The 21,440-nt window shown below is 46.2% G+C and overlaps 1 protein-coding gene across 6 annotated transcripts; it reads left to right on the top strand.

Moving 5' to 3' along the window:
- The first annotated feature begins 1,267 nt into the window (after nucleotides 1-1,267).
- SZRD1 (SUZ RNA binding domain containing 1) lies at nucleotides 1,268-20,384 on the top strand. 6 transcript variants are annotated; one of them, XM_019541451.1, is made up of 5 exons: nucleotides 1,287-1,375; nucleotides 9,127-9,261; nucleotides 15,698-15,747; nucleotides 16,950-17,207; nucleotides 18,346-20,384. In XM_019541451.1, the coding sequence occupies exons 2-5, from the start codon at nucleotides 9,202-9,204 to the stop codon at nucleotides 18,446-18,448; spliced, it is 471 nt and encodes a 156-aa protein (XP_019396996.1). In that variant the 5' UTR covers nucleotides 1,287-1,375; nucleotides 9,127-9,201; the 3' UTR covers nucleotides 18,449-20,384. The 6 variants fall into 6 exon arrangements, with proteins under 6 accessions (XP_019396999.1, XP_019396998.1, XP_019396996.1 ...); XM_019541452.1 differs by having other exon boundaries at nucleotides 16,953-17,207; XM_019541454.1 differs by lacking the exon at nucleotides 9,127-9,261 and having other exon boundaries at nucleotides 1,268-1,375; nucleotides 16,953-17,207.
- Nucleotides 20,385-21,440: the final 1,056 nt, after the last annotated feature.

Consider the following 21,440-nt stretch of genomic DNA (forward strand, 5'->3'; position numbering starts at 1 on the left):
GTCTGTGTTTTCTCCTCCATTCTTATAGCAGGCAGGATCTCTAGTCTAGATTTCAAGGCTCTGGTGCTACTGTTCATTGTCAGTGACATGGATTTGTAGCCCTTGCGTTACTGAGACCTTAAGCTTGAAAAAGAAAAAGCAGGAGCTTATAATACAGAGAAAATTACAGCATAGGTCAGCTGCCTGTTGAAATATGGGTGTTTCTGTGTGCCTATCTTAAATTGAACTTCCCCTGCATCCAGCTGGAGGGGTGCACTTCTGCAGGATGGCAGCGCTCCATCCCTGCCTGCCCGTACCCCCTAGGGCCTTCTCAAGTACCTTCAGGGGTACACGTACCCTCCGTTGACAACCCTTGTCCTAGAGTATAAAAACATTGGCCCTACATGAAGCTTCAGCTGCTCCAAAGGCCCTTCTCAGTATCTTCATGCATATTCCTGGGGTCTGGGTGCCTAGACCTGACCTGGCAATGTGTGTGCTTACAGATTCTGGTTGGCTGTAACCAGAGCAGCAACATATGTGTCTCCAGCTGAAACCCCTCATGGAAATGCATGCATTTGCCCAGATCCTGCGTGTCCGTAGCTGACATGCGTCTACTTGCAGCCGGCCTGCTGACTGATCTGGAGAGCCTTTCCAGCCTTACCCCTCTATGATGTGTGATGTAGGACGAAGATATGAGAAAAAACTTTCTCAGGAGGATGGCGAAGCAGTAGAACAGGGTGCCCAGAGAGGTGATGGAGTCTCCATCCAAGGAGGTTTTAAAGATCCAGGTAGACAAAGCTTTGGCTGGGATGCTCTATTTTGGGCTGGTCTTGGCTTGAGCAGGGGGTTGGATTATATGTGACCTCCTGAGGTCCCTGCCCACTCTGAATTTGCTGTGATTCTAGGACCTGACATGCGTGTTCCTGGCGGTTTTAAAGACCCAGCTAGACAAAGCCCTGGCTAGGTTGATGTGGCTGGGGTGGGGCTCGTCCTGCTTTGAGCAGGGAGCTGGAGTAGGTGTGACCTCCTGACATCCCTTCCACCCTGACTTTTCTGAATTTCTCGGACTTGACATGCGTGTTCCTGGGCCTTGCCCGGGCAAAACACGTGTGCTCACTCACGTGAGCTCCCCCGGTGTCCGCCCCTGCAGCCCATGCGCGGTGGGCGCAGCCACCCAGCCCGGCGCAGCCCAGCCCACGTGCTCCGACCGGAAGGAAGCCGCCGGTAGCTTCCTCCGCAGTGCGCAGGCGCCAGGTGGCACACGTGATTGGCGAGTGGCGCGCATGCGCTCTGATAGAGCGCGCATGCGCGGGCGGCGGGCTGGCGGCGGCCGAGGAGCCTTAAAATGGAAGATGAGGAGGTCGCCGAGAGTTGGGAGGAGGCGGCCGACAGCGGGGTAAGGGCGGCCTCTGCTCCCGCTCCGCGTGCGGAGGCACCGGGGCTCGGCGGCAGAGCGGCCGGGGTCGCCCGGGCTTGGCAGCGCCCGACTAGGCCTCTTAAAGGGGCCGCATCCCCATTTCCCTGGGCTCCAGGGCGGGGTTGGAAGGTGCCCAGGACGCCGGTGCATGGCAGGAGTGGTGCCAGCTGATGCAGGGCAGTGATTTCTTCCCTCTATTCAGCACTGGGGAGGCCACATCTGGATTTTTGGGTACAGTTGTGCTACACCCTCCCCCCCCCCCCCGAAGGGATGCGGGTGAGTTGGAGAGAGTCCAGTGGAGGGCAAGGAAAATGGTTCAGGGCTGGGGGACAGGACTGGGAGGAGAGGCTGAGGGAAATGGGCTGGCTTGGTTTGCAGATGGGCAGTAGGCTGTTACCCACCCCCTCAGTCTTCCCGAGTGTTGGGGGGACTGAACCCTTCCAGCCCCTCTTGTTTACAAAACTCCCTTCAGAGAGGATGGAGCTGGTCTGTTCTCAGTGGGGGCAGATGATAGAACAAGCAGCAATGGGCACAAGCTGCAGCAAGGAAAGTTGAGGTTGGATATTAAGGAAAACTTTCTCACCAAGAATGTAGTAAAGCACTGGAACAGATTACCCAGGGAGGTGCCTGGAGGTGTTTAAGATCCAGGTAGACTTGAGTTGGGATGATGTGGTTGGAGCAGGGGGTTGGACTAGATGTGACTTCCTGAGGTCCCTTCCCATCCTCATTGTCCGTGAGTGGCCCTGTCCCTGTGCAGACCTGGCTGGACTCAGCTTCTGCCGCCAGGTCTGTCCCTTCCTTCTAGTCCGGTTGGAAAAGAACCTCCCGGTGCTTGTTGTAAACTAATGGCCTGCTCCTTCTGCCTGCCAGCCTCTACTCTGAGGGCCGTTTTGGGACCCTTTCCAGGTTGTAGGGTGGCACTTCTCTGGTTATCTGCTCCAGACACGACTTGACTCTCTCTCCTCTGCTGTGAAACATTAAAGGTCTGCTTTCTAGCTCCCAGGAGAGGCAGGGTTTCCTTCTGAAATCCTCTTTTGAAGGCGCATGTGGGTATGGTGTGACATATTAGAGTCCAGCAAGGCTAAAACAATTGCTTGGTGTTCAGGAGCCAGCTCTGTCGCTTGCATTTCCACATTAGAAGGCGCCTGAAGGATCCTAAATGCTTGCATGCATCATTACGCTACTGGAAGTACACAGTTGCTTGAAGTGTAGCAAGGGTGGATGATCAGCAGGAGGTACACACCTGCTTAGTCGGGGAAGGGGAAATTGTTCAGTGACATAAGAGCAAACCACTACTGTGAACAGGTTCTCTAATGTTTGCAAGGCAGACAGGCTAAGTAACAATCAGCGTGAGTTGTGAAGAGCTAGAATTTCATCTTGGATGGTGCCTCTCTACACTTTTTCCCTGATTAAAATAATATTAAACTGTTATAGGGTATTTGGGTTACAGTCTGTGTGAGACTATGTTAAGCAATGGAAAGCTTGTAAGCCTGGGTCTTCAAGTAGCATGTGAGATATCAGTGATACACCAATAGCATGTGGTCAGGTGCATAAAAGCTGTTTCAGTGACGTTGCTGATCCTTCATGCTGTGGGGAACATTGTCATGACCGCTGGAGATGAGTCTCCATCTCATTAAACAGTTCCATCGGGGAATCTAACTTAGGAAAATCTCATTTTTTGGTGCTGGTTCTCCCCAAACTGCTTTCCCAGTGGAGTACAGAAGACCAAAGCTACTGGGTATGGCCCATAGTCAGCTACACTGGGGAGCAGACTGAGAGTTGAGCTGTAAATGCTCAGTGCTTACAGTGGTATACCTTGTAGCTGTGTTGGTCTAAAGACACGGGCAGACAAGGTTCTTTGAGTAAATCTGATATCTTTTATTAGACCAATTCAAATAGGTGGAAAAATTCTTAGCAAGCTCTCGGGTATAAATACCCTTTATCAGGCTGAAGTAGTATCTGTAGTTGGTGTGCGCTCTTCCTAGATGGAATGAATAGTAAAGAAGCCTGAGGCTGGTATGCAGGCAAGAAAGCCAACCTCTGGCTTTCAAAGAAAGCTTGCAAAGAAGAATTTTTCCAGCTATTTGATTTGATCTAAAAAAATTATCGGGTTTACCTAAAGAACCTTGTCTGCCAGTGCTTACAGCTGCTTCTAAAACCGATCAGCGTCTTCATGTCTGTTAAGAACAAACCTAACTAGTTGCAGTGTTGGACCAACCGCCCAGGATGGATACTCATAAGAGTTGACAATGGGACCAGTGTTGCTAATGGTGGAGAAAGGGCCAAATGAGAAAAGGAAATAAGAAGCAAATAATGGGAGAGGTTGGGAAATGAGCTGAAGGACAGGGCAGGCCATGTGACTCTTATCACAAAAGATATACTTGCCAAATTAAAGCCAAGTAAAAATAGATATATGCTTGCTTGAGAACAGCTACCGTACCCACTGCCAGGCTGTGACATTTGAGAAAACTGCTTTAGTGGAACTGCCCCGGTCTTTGAATCATGAGGAAGAGTTATGTACGTGAGCCCGTGGACTGACCTGATCTTCAGTTGCTAATAGGTCATTGCATAGGACACAGCAAGACTATTTCTCCATCTGTTCCTGGCTCTGAAATACACAGTTGATGACTGCTACATCCAGAGCTAGCAGGGTGAGACAGACAGGATTTTTCTTACTGAACAGGTGAAGGAAACATAAGTGCTTAACTCTGGTCATTTATGTTCTGACAAAATGAGTGAAATGGTATTCTAGAAATAGTATACTTTCACCCAGTGCATACTTAAATATTTTACTATCACAGCTATTCAGATGGGTATGCCTGGGTAGTTCAGGGCGAACATTAGGCTTTTACAAGACTGATATCAGTAGAAATCGTGTAGTTCTAAGATTCCACATGAAAAGTTGTATTCAAACTTACACCTGCCTCTGCAGGGTACTCCATGCATCATTTTGGTGCATGAGAGCCAGAAAGTGAAAGGGATTATTCTTGGTGGATCACTGTCAAAAGTAAATAGGGTGGAGAAGGGGAGAGAAATCCTAAATTGCAAGCATCTTTTAAGAACATGCTTAATCCAACATGCTGGTATTGGTAGCTAGCACAAAAATGTAAACATGAGATTTCATGGGCGGTTGCCCTTTAGCTAATGTTTCTAGCGTTTCTCCAGTGGCGTCTTTGCTGAAGACATGCCACTGACTCACTAGGGTTTAGTCGCTTGCATTATATTGATATTGTAATATCTTTTTAGATGATAATTTATCTCCAATTTTCATCACCTAAGTAGCAATGAAGATGTGTATAAAAGTGACCCACAAAGGATTTTTAAGAAACCAGGCCTTTGTTTTTGCCTCTTGGTGTCTGGCACATAAAGAAGACCTGAAGACTTGTATAGGTTGTGTTTGCTTTCATCTTCTGCTTTAAGAGACTAAGAACATGAACTCTGATCTCCCTAGGTGATGTTAGAGCAGTGGTTCTCAAATTTATTAGGCTCGGGACACCCCTCCATAACTTTTGTGAATTGAGTGGCACAAAAATTTCAAAAACTAACTTCTATATTACAGTGTTTACCTCCTTGTAGAGGGGATGGATAGTGGGGATGGGGAATTGTCTAAGCAGTGGTAAGTCTGTTTTTTCTATCCAATTTATCTGCTTATCTCCTTGCACCTCAAGGCACCCTTCAAAGGATCTGATGGCACCCCAGGGTGCCCTGATACTGTGGCTAAGAATCACTCTAGTAGAGGGACGCTCGAGTTGTCATACGTGAATGTGAAAGCTAGATACAAATCCAAGATGGTGAAGATTGCCTTGTCCTCCTATTTCTGGTGTTGTCACCTGACCCACTGTTGCTGTTCTGTAGGGACAGACGAATATTGAATGTCCAGCGTAAGGGGGGAAAAAACCAGAAAGGCCTTTCTCATATGCTTGGAAAAAATCCGAATAAAACACACACAACTACTCAGAAAATGAGCACAAATTAAAGTTTCTTTTTTGCTGGTCACTTCTTAACTAGTAGGTCAGACACCTGAGGACTGAATACCTACCAGCTTTTATCTCATCTGTGTGAGCCTGAATACCATCTTGGATATTCTTGCTTTAGCCATTATAAATTTTACATCTCTATCAAATCCCCCATTGTGGTAGCATCTGAATTCCTTCCAGCATTTTGTTTATTTTATCCCAACATGTTCCTGTGAGGTAGGGACATGCTGCTGCTTCATATAGATGGGCAAGTGAGGTACAAAGAGGAAGAAAAAAACCAAAACAATTTTCCTAAAGTCACAAACTTCCTATGTGTCAGCGCGGGGGGGATTGAGCCTAACCACTAACATTGCTTAGGGTGTAGTCAGCTTCCTGTCTGCAGAGTGCTTTCTTTTTTTTTTTTTAGTTTTTTTAATCTGCTATAGGGGAGCATGGAAACGCAAGAACTGGCAGAGCAGCTCCTGGTAGCTGTAATGTCTGGACCTGTCACACTTGGTTTCAAAATCCATTAAACTTCAAACTGGCATCTTCACTATAGGGTTACTCGGGCACATACTATACCAGTCTGAGCTCTAAATCATCTGTTTTGTTTGCTCATCTGTTCATCTCCATGATGTGTGCTTCTGAAATTGCTAAGGCTGCTAATAGCAAGAATTCTTGCAAGTGATATCTCTTGTTGGACCAGCTGCATAGCTGGGGTAGACATAGGCAAGCTTTTTGGTATTGCAGTACCTTTCCTCAGGCTGACCAATGCTAGACGGAATATAACCTTTTGTTTTGTGCTGATACAATGGTGGTGGTCCAGAAGGAAGATGTGCTTTTCAGAAGTAGACTGCAAAGGGAAAGTCACCATTGCTGGTCATGTGTGTTTTTAAAAAAAAAAAAAAAAATACAGCTGCATTGATGTCCATCTGCCATAAGAGGCTACTTAACTTGTTTAAAACACAAACCATCACTTGCATTTGGTGAAGGGTAAGAGCGATCATTGCTTATGGGCTCAGAGGACTTTAATGTGGGCATGTTACTGATGCTTTTGTTCATGAAACTAGCAACAACAGCATTTTTTCACACCTTTCATTGGGTGATGCAGTTTTGACCTAAAACAAGCCCTCTGTACCCGCTGCAGTTAGGCAGCTCTGCACTCTGATGTGACTAATTCTGATTTCTCCTCTTAGCAAGGTAGCTCACTGGGATAGATGAACTTTTTGTCACATTCGGTTAATATTGCAGTAATATCTCCTTCGGAGCTGCTTCGAGTAGTTCTGCAGCTGAAAAGTTCTTCAGAGGTCTTATGTTTGTATCGCGTGCTCAGAAGGGAGTGCTGTTAAACTTCTTTAAAAATAAGTTTTGATTCCAAATTTAGGCCCTATTGCTAGTTTATTACAGCATATATTGTAAGAGCTTTCTGTGCAGGCTTAAAACTAAACCTCGCATAGTTCAAAGTCTAAGTTTAACTTGAACCCTGCCCCCTGGCTAGATGTGTCTTATGATACAGAGTCCCTGAGTAGCAGAGTCTTCAAGTTTGTTTTTTCTTAATTCTCAATTGCCAGCTGGAAATATGAGCAGTTGAGCAGAAGAGACTGGGTCTTGCAGATGCCTTCTATGATTGTATGTTGTACCTCTTCATTTACAGGTTCAAAATGTTGCCCGTGTTCCTGTGAAACAGCCTGGACAGTTACGGAAGTAGCTGTCCGAAACGGAGCTCAGGGTGTCCCCACCTAAAACCTGCCCTTCAATTGCAAAGTCCTGCCACCACTTTATGTTAAAAGGCTGAATTTAGGTTGTTGCCTAAGCTGTCGCAGTACATTTTAACCAATTTCAGACATGATCAAAGTACAGAGAAGTCAGGGTGAAATAATATTTAAGAACCTCATTTGCAGACTGACAAGCTGCCTTGCTCCCTCTAGTCACAAAAGAGCAGTTTGGTGAAGTTGGACAAATACAGTGAGATGTTAGTGCTTAAAGATAGGATTACACAGCTCTCAGTTCATTGTAAGATTAATTACTGAGGAGACTTGCGGCGAATATAGACCGTATAGGGATGAACTTTGATGTCAAGGACTATAAAGGGATATGAAAATATTGCCGCTTCCTGGAGTTCATATCCAGTCCAGAGATCACAGGTGCTTTGAAACCAGGCCATGTAGGTTTATAGATTGTCACCTAGGCCTGCCAGATGGTTGTGGCGGCTCCCGTTTCCCAGTCTAGCTGCAGAGGCTTCTCGCTAGCATTAAGGAAGATCGAAGCATCCCTGAAGTTGAAAGCCGCCTGGGTCTCCTCAGCCTTGCATTAGCTACAGACTGCAGCCAGGATTTAATGAAAGCAGAGTAGCCTGGAGAATTAATTAATGGAGCAGCCCGATTCCCAACAGCCTCAGGAATCGAAATGTTCCATTAATTAATGGAACATTAATTTCTCTTCAGAGGAAAGAAATGGATACTTAATGGAGAAACAAATTAGTCGTATCTTAGAATTATCTCATGTTTGAGGGTCTCCCAAAGCACCTTATTTGGATTTTTGTGGCTTTATGGCTAAATTATGTACTTAATAATGGCTTATGCAGTTGTGAAAGCTAAACCTGTTTCTGCTGAGAAAGGGAATGCTAGGTCACCGGGGTCATTGATGAAAGCCAATGGGATCTTTGATAATTGGTAGAAATCACCTTGTTTAACGGTATCCTAAAACAAAATGATTCTGGAGCTAAAACCTACTCAGTTTATTCGCTCGAACCATTTTGGTGTATTCAGCAGAAATCTGTAGTAAGGGATGTGCCTGGTGTTCTTGAGAGCTGTAACAGTCTGATAATGTTTTAGGAAGGTGTAGTACTCGGTGACGGTTACAGTCTGTGCTGCCAGTATGGAAGTTTGGATATTTTCTCTTTTTCCTCCCAAGTAACCCCAAATTGTTGCATAAGCTTATCCTTAAAAAGACACCACCCCCACAACATTAAGGAATTATGTAATCTCTGTAAAGCTCTCTTGCTCCTTTGTTTCTAAGGGGCTTCTTAGCAAGGGAGAAACAGATTATGCAGGGGAAAGAATGACACTACTTTTGCATTGCATCACCCTTGAGTTATCTTTTTTCCCCCCCAGTTTACTTAACTTGAGACAGAAGTGAAGAAAGACCAGTGATTACTGGAAAAGAGCACTAATGCATCAAATAGGTTCATCTAACATGAAAACAAACAAGCAAAGAAACCCTGCAGAGGAGCCATATGTACAAAACCTAGAAATACCAGTAAATCTGAAGTCTAAACATTTCATAGATAATCTTCAGGAATAACTGGGACAAAAGCGATGCCTTTTCTTTATTTGCACCCCTGCAGAATTTCTGCCTGTAATGAGCTTAAAGGAATTTCCTTCTCATGGTACGAGTCTGTTGAGAGTGGTGAATCGGAGGACTCCAAGCTCAGACCAGGCTGTTGTGGATACACCCGAGACTTGCCTGTGCTCTAAGGGTTTGCTGGGAAAGCTCTACTGGCAGCCTCTCATCCCAGTGGAGATGCAGTTTCTGCTGACATGAGTCTTCTTGCCAGTATGGATTCATTTCTTGGACAGAATAAGCTGTACTGACAAGAAGACTCTTGGCTTGCATAACTGTCGACATGAAAGATTTCAGAGTATACTGTGTTGAGGGGACTGTCTTTTTAATTTTTATTTTTCTGCCCCCCCCCCCCCAACCTGACTGGCATGATTAAGAGCTGACTAAGCCTAATTCTTGATTTTTCTTTCTTACTGCAACCTCAAATTAAAGAAGCACCCTCTGATTGTGTGAACTGGACTAGAGGACCTTGTGACATCCCTTTCAGCTCTACTTCCCCATGATCCTATGAACCAGACCTGCTTGGTGTGGCATGGTTTTGAACTTCAGACAAAAAAGATGTCCGTGGTGAGCATATTTAGGTTACCTTGGAGAATGGGTGCCCTTCATCTCCTGTTCTGTAGCATATGCTAGAAAATGTAGATGCATAGTGGAGTCTCCCGCAAGCTAAATGACTAAAGCTATATTAGGTTTGCCTCATGTACTGAACAACAGCCTCATAATGGATGTGTCAAATTACTTTTCAGTGAGTCCTGATATTTTAGTGCATCTTGGCATTTGTCTCTAATGCAGATGGAAGGACATGTTGATATTTAATGCTAAGGTCAGGATAAATATTCCACTTCTGTTGATTCCCCATCCATAACCAGGTTCTTAATGCCAAGGAGTAGTGTTTTGCATATTCTTTCTGTTGGATTCCCTTTGGTCTTTAAAAATGACTGTGATGAGGCAGCCTATGGGAATTCTTTAGTAAATTAGGAATCTGGTCACAGGTCCCTTTTTCAAGAGGAAGAAAGGGGGTGTAAAATGACTTTGTTAGCAAGAGCTACACATACCATGCTCAGGAAAAACAGCAACCTTAATTGTATCATGCTAGTAAAATGAGGACAAAGGAGCCTCCTATAAGAAAAGCTAACAACATCAAAAGATTAATAGCATAGTTGGTCGTCATGACTTGTACAACTGCGTACACGCAGGATGATCTTTTCTAATGGTAGGTTTAATTGCATCTCCTGTGAGCTCATGCCTTCCAGTTGTCGTAGTGCTTTTGGCACTCAACGGCTGTAAGTCAGACCCTAATTTTAACATGTTATCTGCCCAGCTTAATGACATAGTGCAGCTGTAGGAGGATGGAAGATAGTTGGCATCAGCAGGAAAACGTCTTCCAGCAGCGGCTAAAGTTGATCCCGTTTCAACTTCAGTGAGGAGAGGAGGATGTGCCGGGTGTACCAAGTCTTCAGGCTAAGTGCTTACATCACAACATCTGGTTTGACAGTGTGCTAGACGCGTGGTAACAAGCTCACTAGCGTGTTGCCAACTTAATGGACAGATGTTTCTTAATTGTTCATAAAAACATTCTCCAAATCCTAACTTTTCTTACCTTGAGTGTAGAATGCAGCAACAATAGGGAAATGTGAAACAGACCATGATTGCAAGATAACACCATTATTCAGAAGAAAAATATGTAGTGATTAATATCGTGGGGTTTTGTAATCACTGCATAAAACTTCTTTAACCCTGATGGCTGGTCCGCAAGTCATGGAAGTTTTCAACACAGTTGGAAGCTCTTAGTTCTGTTGTTGTTCATAGTGGGTATTGGGGTGAAGTTGGAGCCCCGCACAAGTGGTGATTACTTGGATCAAGAATGTAACAAGATTAATGTCTGGAGAGGATAGCGTCAACAGAGAGCCCAATTGTTGTATTGCCATACCACACAGTAGCAGTGTAACAGCAAGGAGTCCTTAAATGGACAAAGGAATTGCACTACAAGAAGTACAGTGATGGGAAAGAAAGCAATAGAAAACAGATGGAGGTAAGGGGAAAAGTTCTCTCACACTTCCAGCATGCAAAGTAAATTTCTGTGATGCGAACAATTGGGGTTTGACATAGACAAATGCAGGGTGCTGCACCTTGGGAAGAGGAATCCACAGCATACATACAAGCTGGGGAGCTCCCCCCTTGAGAGCACAGAGGCAGAAAGGGATCTTGGAGTCATTACTGACTCCAAGATGAACATGAGCCGCCAATGCCAGACTGCAGCCAGCAAGGCCAGCTGTACCTTGTCATGCATCCAAAGATGCATCTCAGGCTGGTCCAGAGAGGTGATCCTCCCCCTCTATGCGGCACTGGTCAGGCCACAGTTGGAGCACTGTGTCCGGTACTGGGCGCCGCACTTCAAGAGGGATGTGGCCAGCCTGGAGAGGGGTCAGAGGAGGGCCACCCATTTGGTGAGAGGGCAGCAGGGCAGGCCCTACAAGGAGAGACTGAGGGACCTGAGCCTGTTCAGCCTCAGCAAGAGGAGGCTGAGGGGGGACCTAGTGGCTGCCTACAAACTCATCAGGGGAGATGAACAGCAAGTGGGTAGAGCCCTTTTTCCCCCAGCACCACTTGGGGTAATGGGGGACAATGGTAATAAGCTGATGGAGAGTATGTTTAGGTTAGAGATCAGGAGGCAATTTTTTACAGTTGGGGTGACCAAAATCTGGAACCAGCTTCCCAGGGAAGTGGTCCTCGCTCCTACCTTGGGCAAATTCAAGAGGAGGTTGAATGATCACCTGTCTGGGGTCTTGTGAACCCACCATTTATTCCTGCCTGTGGCAGGGGGGCAGGCGAGATGATCTGTTCAGGTCCCTCCTGACTCTAACTACTATGAAGAAGAACCACAAGGCAGAAGTACTTGTATAAGAGTGTGTGATGCTCTGTCTGCAGGACAGTTTGATAGGCAGACATACCAACTAGTTGGCATTTTACTTCAAGTTGCTTAGTATGCTGTTTGTTAATGACTGGGAGTTAAAAATACAAGTTAGAGCAGTAACCATCCTCAGGATTTATTTAATGACTATAAATATTGCCTAAGTGAAGCGTAAATAACCTGTTGCTAAAATCCAGGGAATCCACCCAGGTGACTGATATATTGATTTTTTTTTTTTTTTTTTCCTTCTGTCATCCTTACCCCCTCTGCAGCTCTGTACTGGGAAGATTGCCCCATTCACTGGGCAATCTGGAGGGGAATGCTGCTAAAGTTGGTGGATTAGTTTCAACTGGAAAGCGCGGGGGTTTATGGAGATGCTGATGTAGTTTTCAGTGGCTTATACATACTCATCCCCTCTTCTATCTCTTGCCCTAAAAATATTTGCTTCTATCTCAGTTTGTGTAGCTGGACTGAGTCTGAGATGGGTGTGCGTGTGCAAGGTCACCCAAGTCGAGCTAGCAAGGAAACACTGAGTAGGAGGCATTGTGGCACAGATTTTGGGTAGCGTTGGACTATTCCTTACTCCAATCTCAGGAATATTTTAAAAATGGGGAGTAGCCTTCGTCTTGTCTGCCTCTGCTGTGACTCTAGGGTTCTTCTGGGGAGGAGGAATTTTCAACCGACTTGCAATGGTTTATACCTTTGTAATTAACGGTTCGGTGAGGAAACATTAAAGGGTGACTGAACCCAGTTTTGTCTCCTACCAAGAGCACCTAAGGAAGCAGGGACATGGTGGGCAGAGGGGTAAGAGAAGATACAGCACTGATGTGAAGACCGTAAAGAGCTAGGCTATTGATCACAAAAGGTAGAAGCCCCCTCCTGCTGAATTACCAAGGTGTGCGTTTGTGAGGGTGTGGATGAATGCTGGAGAACTGTCTTGAGCACAGCAGGGAGTCTCTGGTAATGGCTTGTTAGGGGGTGAAGGGGAAAGAACAGATGCGTCTGAGAAGGTGAGGAGCTTGCTGTCGCTACCCACCATTGTGATGATGGTATCGGTCCACCTGCTTGTCTGGCTATGCAACATTGGCCGTGTCCAGATGAGCGTAGACGTTTGGTTTCCAGGGGACAACTGCAGCAGCACATCAGCCAGAGCATGCCTCCTGCCAGCCAGGTTCTGGTTTTGAGCAACACATGCTGCCCCTTTGTGTGCTGCTTTGCTTTTTTTGCATGTTTTTTTTACCTCTGGATATGCAGAGGTCAAAAAAATCCTCATGATGCTCCCTTGCAGTGTGGGGAACAGACGAATGTGTACTATGTGACCCTGCAGGCATGTCTGTGGCATCACATACCACACAGCTGCACTTGTCTGGACGCAGCCATTGACATGAGAATCTGAAATTGCAGGGGGATCTGTGTTTGAGAGAGACTGAAAACTTACTCCCCAGATTTCGCCAGGCAGGCTGCAGTTTTGGGAAGTGTGGCCCAGACCCAACTTCTTCCCACAGTTGCAAGCTGTTCTGTCCAAAAGCCTTTGCTACTGAATTTGGCTTTTATAAGAGCATCTCTTATCTATCAGAAGCAAAAAACAAACAAACCCCAAACCCTCAAGCAAATGCCTTTGCCGCCTTGAATTTCTTTCCTTCTCTTTTTTCTTTTTTTTTTTTTTTTTTTTATTGTAAGATATGCAATTTTTTTTGAAGCCGTTAGACTCCTTAACGAGGTGGTACTGCAGTCTGGTGTGTCTGGGCAGGGGCACCTTGAACCTAAGCTAGGTTTTAAGTCACTCTTTGTCTTACTGGAATATAGATCAGCAAACTGAAGGTTTGCTGGGGTATAGCTTGAAGCCAGCACTTTCTTGAGAAAATGCAAGTTAGTTTCTTTCTAAGCTAGGCAACTTATTAACATAATACAGGCTGTATTGATTACTGGTCTGAATTTCTCAACAGTAGTCATTTTAAAAGATTCAGGTGGGTAATATGCTATGTGTAGAGTCTAAGGCAGTGGTCCTCAAGCTCTTAGACTCAAGGTTCCCCTTGGAAAATTTCACCTCTTGGTTTCATTCATGTTTTGAATGCAAACATACAGAGCCATTCTTGTGTTGCAAAGAATTCAGAAAGACCACAACAGGTCAGCTTGTTTTGAACAGGACTCCTATTTGAAATCTCTGGGGTTAACTTGTTAATCACGTGTAGGTATGCAAACACCTAGCTGTGCTAATATGGACAGCACCCTTAAAAGGATCTCGCAGCACTTTAAGTTGAAAATCACTGGTCTCAGCTAAGTTGTCAGACCCGAGTCTCTTCATTTTCACGTTCTTGCAGAACTCTCTTCCCTCTCTCAGGAGTTTCTAGGTCCACTTCCATGGGGCTACTTTGAAACTTATAATGCTCTTACTGTGCTGTTGGCCATCTCTTCCCCATGAGAGTTTTTAACAAGGAGTCAAGCCAAGTATTAAATGGCTTCCTTTAAAAGGACTGTGGTGGAGGACAGATGTGGGTTCGCTTTCAAATCTGGCTGATGCTTGTGTTCAAACTAACTGAAATGCTGTTAATGAAGGGCATCCAACTTCAAGCTGCTTCTGCGATGTTGCTCCTATTGCACCCTGCTCCCCAAGCAAGCAGCTAATGAGACGTGGTTGAGGAAACATCTTTCCAATCTGCCACTTCTTGTTGAAACACAAGACTCCTTGTGAGAGTCAAATGCTGAACCCCAGAGTTAACACTCTTCTCTAACAGGACATAATCCCTTCTGGCCTGGGGCTGACAAATGAGGCAACACTGTCTTGATTAGATCCTCATTGTTTGTCACCAGCCGGTCCCAAGAGACTTTCGGCTGTCAGCCAGGATAGCCATTTCTCCACTGCCAGTTCCCAGCTGGTCTTTCTGCTGTTGTGGCAGCTGGTGAGGAGGAGGCACCTTCTGCTGCGCTTCTCATGTGCGTGCGTTCCCTGTTTTCCATCCAGCGTTTCGGCTGGTTACGGCGCAAGCTGAGGAGGTCTCGGGGAGAGAACAGACAGCAGGTTCCTGTAATTATCTGCAGCAGTCCAGAACAGCCTAACTTTGGCTTGACAATCTGTCATTGCATTTAGGTAAAACGCAGTATTGCTAGGTAGCTTCATGTGACCCCTTTTTGCAACCAGGACGTGCAGGATATTGTTACGTACCCCCTTTCAGAGCAGAAACACTTTCTGATGGAGTAGCGTCACCTGCGTGGGTGAAAGTTGCAGCCTCTGTGCAGCCAGTGGGAACTCTTCATTACGTGGGGGGTAATTTTAACAGGCACCTCTGTGCCCTGGCTGGCAGCTGTACCCATCAGGAATGAGAGCAGAGTTAAGATTTGGTGTAGTAACTATGCTTCTCGTTGGCAAGTTTTCAGCTGATTGAAAGGTGTCAGTCAGGGCAGAGATTTCTTTTGAAGGAAGATGATTGTCATAAGTAACAAGAATTTTAAATGACTGGCAGAGAGGTTTACAATGGGTAAGCAGGCTCCTGTGGCTACACTTTCTCTGTAGCTTTTGGAGGAATATATTGTGTATTGAACTGAGTCTTTGAAGAAGCAGATTTGCCCTGGTGTCGTGTTTGCACTTTGTAGTGATCTAATCTAAAAAACTCCACGTTGCTGTTGGAGAGAGCATCTTGTCTTCCTAATCCAAATTGCATGGTGTTGCCGTGACTGCTTTGTTGCATTTTGCTCCGGAGGAAGCTTCGCTGGCAGTTGAAGTCCTTCGGTGGGGGGGACCCTTGGCATCAGAGCTGCTGTTCAGATGAGGCCGTCTTTTTAAAGCTGCCATTCTGTCACCAAGGAACTGAAAATGCTGCTATATATGTAGCCAGCTTCGGTCTCCAACCGTATTTAGTGTTCTGGTGCTCTTGGAGCATGCGATGAAATGTATGTTACCATTAGGGGTTTCTCCCCTCCCTCCCCCTCTTTTTTCCCCCCCTCCCCCAGCAAGACTTGTGTCTTCTGAGCGTGACTTACAAGAGAGGATAGTGCGGTAAAAGAGAAGCACAGATAAAGAAGTGACAGGTGTCTTTAAACAGACTCTGGACTAAGACATGAGATTTCACTCTTTTTCTCTCGTTCCTCTTGTAGGAAATAGATAGACGGTTGGAAAAGAAACTGAAGATCACACAAAAAGAAAGGTAATGGTGATAGTCTGAGATGCTCTTAATCTGGTCTTCCCCGGGTGCAGCTAGATGCTTGCCAATCTGGAGGGCTGGTACGGTGGGCTTGGGCTGTTAGAGGTCTCGAACGTAGTGGGTAATCTTTTCACCGAGATGAGAATTGGGAAGGCTATAATACAGCATGCCGCTAGATGGCACTTGTAATCCATGGCAGCATTTGCAGCAATCCTTGTATCTTTATATGGCCACCACTTTGGAAAAGCCATTTAAAAAATAAATAAGTAAATGCCGTGGATAGCAAAACGATGAAACGGGTGAGGTCAGCAGATCCCTGCCTCTGCCTGCCCTCATCTGGTTTGCTGAGCTATATGCCAGTGAGACTTCCTTTTTTTGTTTGGCTTGTCTGCATCCTAGTTTGGGCTGCTGAAAGGGAGGAAAAGTTTATACTTGCTGCTGTATGCAAGTTAGGAAATGGGGAGGGTTGTAATCTCCTGCTTTCTCTTCCTCCTGCTGCAAAAATACTGATGAGGGTCAATGTATTCATCCTCATTGGGCCATCGGGAGGCTTTAGGTTGTGTTTCCTTCACCATCTAAAAAATCAGACTGTGCTTTGATGGGAAGGTGGGGAGGGATTGTGCCGGTGGGGGGACTTAATTCCAAAAAACCTGGAGAAATGGAGCAAACGTAGATGTGGCTAAACCTGATGATGAGGGCTCTCTGAATCCCCGCTCCTGGAGGGGGAACGTTGGCTTAAGCACATGTTCAGCTGTAAGTGCCCAAATCCCTTTTTGTTCCTGAGTGTTAAGGAGTATTTCAGCTGCTCTGCCAGCTGACTTTTTTTATCTGTGAAAATGTTGTTCTTAAATTTGTAAGATGGGTGCTGGTTGCAAAACAATTTTACTCTCTTTTCCTGTTACTGAAAAGGGAGATTTTCTTCTGCTCAGCAGTCTGCTAACCTCTTCTCCCTTCCCCCCTCTTTTTTTTTTCTAATGAAGTGTGGATGGTTGGTCTTCTTGCCTGTTAGATTTAAGCATACAGGGGAAATCTCCGATGATCAGGATTACTCCTGTAACAGAGTTGGCACTGTAACAGGGTCTTCGACTACGGTAGGACGCTGCTTTTCATGGAGACAGTTAAACCACAGGACTCCTGCTCAGAACCCAACATCCTTTCTCATAGCTGGCTCTGTACACTGATCAGTTATTTCTTTTTTTCTTCAGTAGTAGAAAATCAAAATCTCCTCCCAAAGTGCCGATTGTGATTCAGGACGACAGCCTTCCCTCAGGTCCTCCCCCGCAGATCAGGATCTTAAAGAGGCCCGCAACTAATGGCGTGCTCAGTAACCCCAACTCTGCGAGCAGACCAGCCTTTCCCGTGAAGTCTCTGGCACAAAGGGAGGCAGAATATGCAGAAGCCAGAAAACGAATTCTGGGCAGCGCGAGCCCAGAAGAGGAACAGGACAAACCCATTCTAGACAGGTGAGATGCGCTGGGCTTTAACGGCCACGCCACTTGCAGCCCTGCTCCTGACCCTTGTTTCAGCAAATGACTTGCTGCAGATGGTAGCGTGCAAAGGGAGGCAGAGCTGTGTTGTGATCTGAATACTTCACATTTGAAATGCAAGATAAACCCCACTAATAGGCAGGTGCATCCTGTTAGCAAACTTTGCAAAGTGTATAAATAATAGAAATGAAAATAGATGCCTGCTGGTGACAGCACTCATCGTGGCCTTTTAAATGCCTTTGCTGAGGACGGGGGCCCTGTCTGACATGGCCTGGGGAGGTAGCGCCAAGAGGTCAGCTAGAAATGCCCCTTCCAGGGCAAGGGATCATAATTGACCGCAGTGGGGACATAACCTGTGCTGATAATCATTGACCTTCTGCAAAAGGTTGGTGGCTCCTCTGAGCCAGAGGGATGCTATGGGGAAAGGAGCTCATCTGTGGCATTGAGCTGGCTTTCTTGACTCACTTCTTGTGAGATTAACTGAGTCTGTCTCCCTGCAAACTTGCTGTATCAGTGAATGCGGGTTGGAAAGTAACAGACTGTTAACATCAGAATCTCTCTTCCCCTCCCAGTATTTTAAGTGTGAATGTGTCTTCATTGCCTCCTGATCTCCATTCACAGTAATTTGGCCGTCACATGCAGTTGTTCGGGCATGTGTTCTAACTAAATGTGTAATCCCTGGAGCAGTTGTGGGGGAGAAAGCTGTTTGACACCAGGTTGATGACAGCCTCTTTGCAAAAGCCTTGGAAGACTTCCCTCTTGTAAAAAAAAATGGAGCTACTGCACATGGGTGGGGCAGAAAAGGTGATTGCTTGAAAGGCCTCTTAAAAGAAGCTGATGATAATTGCACATAATGGAGGCTGAGCCAAGGCATTTTAATTGCCTAGCAGCAGAGCAGTGCCTTGCACTTGCTGAGTCCTGGCTGCTCAAGAGCAGGGTCAGAGAAATGCAGGACTAACAAACTCTGCATTGCCTTCTCAGCCTTGGAAGCACTGCAGGGCTGCAGCCATGGCAGTGATCTTCTCCTGAGCTTAGCCATATTTATTGGAAGTGTGTGGCGTGAGGCAGAAGCGTTGCTTCTTTTAAAAACAGACTCTGATCTCCTCTCCTACAGGCCAACAAGGATCTCCCAGCCAGAAGACAGCAGACAGCTCAACAATGTGATTAGGCAGCCACTGGGTCCTGATGGTTCACAAGGCTTCAAACAGCGCAGATAAATGTGGGCGAGAGATCATGCTGCCGAAAGCAGGGTCAGCTGCCACGGGTTGCACTGCCGTGGTGGACAAATGGACTTGAGCAAAGGGAACTACCTGGTTTACTTGCACTGTGAGCCCCTTTGCTCTGCCCACTGTGACCTTGAACCCCATGCACTGTGACCTCCCCCTCACCCCCCCGCTCCACCCACTGTGATTGGCACACCGACAAGGGCTGTCCCAAGTCACTGTAAAAGGAAGGGGGGGGGGCGTTAAGGACTCAAACAGGTGCAGAGTGTTGTGTGTGCCACTTCAGCCGAAGCTAGCGCCAGCAATAATGTTTGTACTCATTAACCTGGGATTTAAAACAAAGATGGGAAACTTCCCCCAAAGCGCATGTTGTCTTCATCACTTCAGAGCAAGTTCTGTTTCAAAGACTTTTTTTTTGTTTGTTTGTTTAGCTTTTGTTTTGGTTTGGGTTTTTTTTTTGGTGGGGGGGAGGCTTTGTTTTATATATGAGATCAACTTTAAACCAAGTGCATGGGAAGGGTTTTAACTGTTTAGTTTGTTTTAATTGAGAGAGGTAGTTGATAGCATTCTAAGAAAAGGAGTTTCGACGAATTTCCGCCAGGATTTGGCAAGCTTCTCTTCCCGATCTGTATTTCCGCTGCTGCCAAGCCAATGGAAGAGGACTCCCAGGCTTTCTAATTGCCTTGGCCCTGGAAGCTGATGGAGTCCAGTGGCCTAGTTCACTTACTGCACCTGTTATAAGCTTGATTAGTTTTCTGCTGGCTTGAGGAAGGTACATCCCTTCGTATCTAGGGGGGGAAGGGAGTGTAGGCGGATCCCGTGGAGACCTATGGCCTCTGAGAGAGCAGGGTGAAGGAATAGGGCTCTGTTGCATCCAGGTTTACAAGCTAGGAATAGACTAGTTCAGTACTGTACTGGCCCATGGCAAATGTGGCAACGAGCCATGCTCTGTAAAGCCTGTGCTTGTCGAATGGCTGACATACGGTAGGAGGCAAGACAGCCACCAGGTACAAACCTTGAAGCAGTGTGGCTTTTGAAGGACTGATGGCTGTAACCTTTCAGTGATGGTACAATTCAGTGCTGTACCTGATGCATTTACTTCTAGGAATCATAGACACCGGGAACAAACCCTGTTCAATAAACTTTGGAAAAACTCCCTGTTTTCATGCATTGCTGGTGGTAACAAGTGGCTTTTTGCTAGGCTTCAGGCAGCTGCTCACTTTTTGCTTCTCTAAACCCTGGAAAGAGAAAGGGGTCTAAGGTAGGGTTTCATTTGGCAGTCTGAAAACCTTCCTGGATTCCAGCCATGAAAGAGAAATCTAAGGTACCACCAAATTTATCGTTGCAGTACACTGTCAAATACAATTGCTCCATGGCCTCTCTTGTGTCCTACACTGTCTGGTTTTGTTTTGTTGTGTTGCCTAACTCTTGTGGTAGGTGAGAAAACTGATCTACCCTTCATGGTAATGGTCTTGAGGGATTAGATGAACACTAAGATGTCTTTCTGATGGGACAAAGAGAAGGCATCTTGTATGTTAGAAAGACTCCAGTCCTAGAGGGGATTCACCATGTTGCTAGGGTCTCTTCCTGCACGGCAGAAAAACTGACTGCACCTTTTTGACCTCTGTCTGCTACCACAGAAGGTTTAAACCATTCCTTCAGCCAAAATTGCCCATGGGCTTGTCTGCTTCAAGCTGTGTTCCCACAAATTGCCTTTCTCCACTTCTGGTGTTTGGAGGATGTATTCTGTACTGGCAAAATATGGTCCACCCTCTCTGTGCTCTGTAGGTTGAACGGTGGACATTTGAACCCAGCCTCTTCTACCTGAAAGGAAGCAACTGTACAAAACCTCTGCCTACAGCGAGGTGTATGGGAGATTCCCAGCCAGTAAACTGACACACGTACAGAGATGCAGCAAACAAATTACCAGTGAAACAAAAAACAAAACTGCTAGAATACATATCTGTTCACTGACTTGATCTTCTGTCCCATCGCCCTGTGTGATTCCCTAAATCAGGTGAGCCCTCAATGGTTGTTGAAAAGATTTTTTTTTTTTCTTTTACTCTGCTGTAATTTGAGAGGTGGCCATGTGTACTGATGTCCCCTTTGGCCTGGAGTCATTTCTCAAAGGCTGTAATCTGATGTTTACGGAACTTCCTCTCAGGTAGGGCTTGGCACGTGCCCTGGGGCACCTGTACAAGCCAGGAGCAGCTGCATCGCAGGAAACGTTATCTTTCCTTCGCAGTGGTGGCAAGGAGAAACCCATGGGGATGGCTAGAGAGAGGAGGATGGGTGGGGGTGGGGGGAGGGGGGGACAAGACAGCAATAACTAGTCACCACGCCTTTCCTTAACTCTCAGTTAAAATAGCTATTACTTCAGATGGCCAGCTGCCGCAAAAGCCTCTTGATGTAGCTTCAGCTATCTTGCCAATGTTAGGACAACGGTATCCTTTTCTCCTGCCTGCTGTCCTGTGCAGCAGGGCCTAAAATTTCTTGCTAGTTGCACATAGGACAGAGCCGGCGCCTCCAGCATCAGCCTTGCGTAAATTCACATTAGTTACGTGAGGGGAGGTCATCGCAGCACCCGTCTCCAGCTTCTCCATCCCTATAGCACGATCAGTCAGGATGCTTCCAGCCTGCAGGCAGGATGGGGCAGCATTCCTGTAGACGCCTGCCACCAGGCCCCTCCTAGATGGACAGTAAGTGAGTGGTCCTGTCCAGAAATCAGTGTTGGGATAAGTCAAATGCCTTGTCTGCAGAGGGGCTAGAGCTTTTGTTCTAATACACGTTTATAGGGGTTTTTTGTGTGTGTTCTTAGGGGCACTTTATGGTTCTCTCTCGTGTGTGCCTGTGTGTATGTGTGCGTTCAGGTGGTGAGAAGTGCAAAACTGTGTGCATCTGACACAGGATCTAGCTAGAGCCGCCCGTCTCCCCATGGAAGTGCTCCTAAGTATGCAGAAAAACATTTTATAAATTGTATTTTAAA

Source organism: Crocodylus porosus, unplaced genomic scaffold (genome assembly GCF_001723895.1).
Source record: "Crocodylus porosus isolate Cpor-Errol unplaced genomic scaffold, CroPor_comp1, whole genome shotgun sequence".
Lineage (NCBI taxonomy): Eukaryota > Metazoa > Chordata > Crocodylia > Crocodylidae > Crocodylus > Crocodylus porosus.